Here is a 2,422-nt window from a genome sequence, read left to right as displayed (position 1 = left end):
CGCGATGATGGAGCGCAAAGGCGAGTATCATGGATAGGTCTTTCGATTCTCCCCTTGTGTGCTGCCAAGGTCCCCTTCTCTTCCCTCTTCCACCATGTACTATTTCCTCAACAACTCTTGTCCCGTGCCCTTGAACCTTCCGACCCGACGACGACTTTATTTTTATTCGCCTGCTTTTTTTTTCTAACATATTTTTGTTCTCCCACCATCTTTTTGCGCTACAAATATAGAACCCACATACGAGGCTGTGCCGATGGACCGACTAGACAGCACCAGTGAAGCAAGTGACTAATGCTTTTTGTTTCCGAATTATCCCATCTTGTAGAGCTGCTCCGTCCTAAAAGCCAAATCCGAGTAGATTCCATGTACAGCTCTTTCAATATATGCAAGGATCATTGGTAGTGATGTATTAAAACCATTAGGCCATATCGCTTTCATAATCAGAGAATGTGGTAACAAGAAGCGGGGAATGAGGGAAAATTAACCTCCCCAGTAGCAATAATATCAGCTAGTTTCCCGGAATTTAAAGCGCAATGGCAGTGTGCAGCGCAAGATGGCGGTAAACCGGCCTGGCTGATTTGGCATGCGGCTTTGTATCGACAATGATTGCAGCAGTCTCGGGCACCTGGAACACAGGTGCAGCCTCTTGTGTCTGCACCACGATAGGTGCAGGCGCGTGGGTTTGCACTACAATAGGCGCAGGCGCGTGCGTCTGCACCACAACGGGCTGGGCCGCGAATGTGGCCACTGCATGCTGCGCAGCCGGCTGAATACCAGCGGGCGCCGGCATACCGGCCTGGGCAGCCCAAAATTGCTGCAACGGCCTCCAGGTTGCGCTGCGCAATCAGTTGGTTCTGGATAGTCACCGCCTGCTCATTCGTTATGCCGACGGCGTTGCCTGTAAGCCCGTGCTTGTTAGCCAGGATGAGGTCGGAGCCCAGTGTGTCGTCGCGGTTGAGGAAATCACGCAGCAGTGCCTCGCGGTTCGCAATTGCAGTGCGCTCGGCCAGCTCCTGGTTCAAAAGGAGCGTGCCGATTTCCAGGGCGGGCAGGGCGGACACTGTGGTGAAGAGGAGGGCAAGAACGGTGGTGAACTGCATGGCTAGTGGGTTGGAGTGAATATAGAGTAGTTGGGCTTTTCGTTCAGCGAATGGAGGAAAGTTGTTTTAGAAGCTTTGCTGATAGTCGAGAGCTGTGCTTCCTGCCAGCGCTGACTTTATATGTGAGCTTTCCCACCCATACGTTGGTTCTATATTCAACAAATGTACCTCTTTGCTGTTTCGCATCTACTAATATGAATTTCCACAAAAAGATATTTGGTTACTGTGTTATTCCCCTGATCGTACTATGGATATTGGAGAGAAGCTGAGGATGAGCATATTGGCTATTATTTCCAGCCCTCTGGAGGCCTTTATTCCCATTTGTAGTGTTATACCTCCCCTTATTCCACAAAATATGAGGGTGAAGTGCCCGAATGGCAATATTAGACGCGGCTTCCCCTCAAGTATCGCTGATGATCCGCTCACCAGATTGTGCGCTAAGAAATGCTTTCGGCAGCCAAAGATGCATGCTGCTCGGTGGTGAAAATCACGGCAGACTCGGTGCTTACCTACACTTCCAACCAATTGAAATGCAATAGACAGCCTTCCAAAGGATGTCATGTGGAAGACAACTCACTCGGTACATGCGGGGACATGTCGGCATATGGTCTTCCTCCAACCAGCATCTGCACCATGATGGCATGGTAGTCAATACGCTCTCGGGTATTCCTGGTAAGGGGCCCAAAGTGGTTTGTTTAGTTGGTTTATACAAGAAAGAAACAGGTTTCAAAAGGAGCTATGCGCTTCCCAAGGACAGGCGTCTGAAAAGGCGCTTCGGTGACCAGCGGTTCAGCGGTGCCTTGTGCGCCTGCTCCATCAGCGTAGAGTCAGTTGACGATGCAGGCGATGTAGAGAGATCCTCAGGCTTGGGGTGCGCATTCTCGATGGGGGTATCGTGTGTGCGCAGCAAGTGGCCTTCGTACCAGACTTTGCTATCGAAGACGACTTGGCATTCACGGCAGGTATACACGGGCATGGTTCCAATAACGAGTGCGGAGCTTGGAAAGTGTTGTGGAGAAAAGAAGCCAATATTGCTGTTGTGCGGGGGTGGGTGGAAAAAGAGGTTTTGTGTCTGATGGACAGACTCTGCCTATTTATACACGCTCCCCCGACGTCAAACTTATCCGCCCATTCAAGAAATGCATTTACAAGTTGGCCTAAAGGGCGGTTTCTCTGGCTTCCGCCAAGTGCTTTTCTGGAGCACCTGTCCACAAAAACAAGCTCAATTGGTTGCGGCATGTTGCCCCCTCCACACTATAATGCCGTGCAAAATTGATCACACTTGCACCTCCACTTTGCGTCAAGTGCTCAGACAGACGGGC

At 50.7% G+C, this 2,422-nt stretch overlaps 2 protein-coding genes across 2 annotated transcripts; both read right to left on the bottom strand.

Moving 5' to 3' along the window:
- Positions 1-523: 523 nt before the first annotated feature.
- DL89DRAFT_297225 (uncharacterized protein) lies at positions 524-1,100 on the bottom strand (the record flags this gene model as incomplete). Its single annotated transcript, XM_040890742.1, has 2 exons — positions 524-766; positions 822-1,100. 2 exons carry the CDS (start codon positions 1,098-1,100, stop codon positions 524-526), a joined length of 522 nt encoding a protein of 173 aa, XP_040739300.1.
- A 549-nt stretch (positions 1,101-1,649) lies between these two features.
- DL89DRAFT_272212 (uncharacterized protein) lies at positions 1,650-2,189 on the bottom strand. The gene has a single exon (XM_040888975.1). The coding sequence runs from the start codon at positions 2,074-2,076 to the stop codon at positions 1,837-1,839; it is 240 nt and encodes a 79-aa protein (XP_040739299.1). The 5' UTR covers positions 2,077-2,189; the 3' UTR covers positions 1,650-1,836.
- Between the last annotated feature and the right edge of the window lie 233 nt (positions 2,190-2,422).

The sequence above is a fragment of the Linderina pennispora genome, assembly GCF_002104995.1.
Source record: "Linderina pennispora strain ATCC 12442 chromosome Unknown DL89scaffold_83, whole genome shotgun sequence".
NCBI lineage: Eukaryota > Fungi > Kickxellomycota > Kickxellomycetes > Kickxellales > Kickxellaceae > Linderina > Linderina pennispora.
Note: the sequence above shows the minus strand (reverse complement) of the source record. Positions and strands in the feature narration are given on the sequence as shown.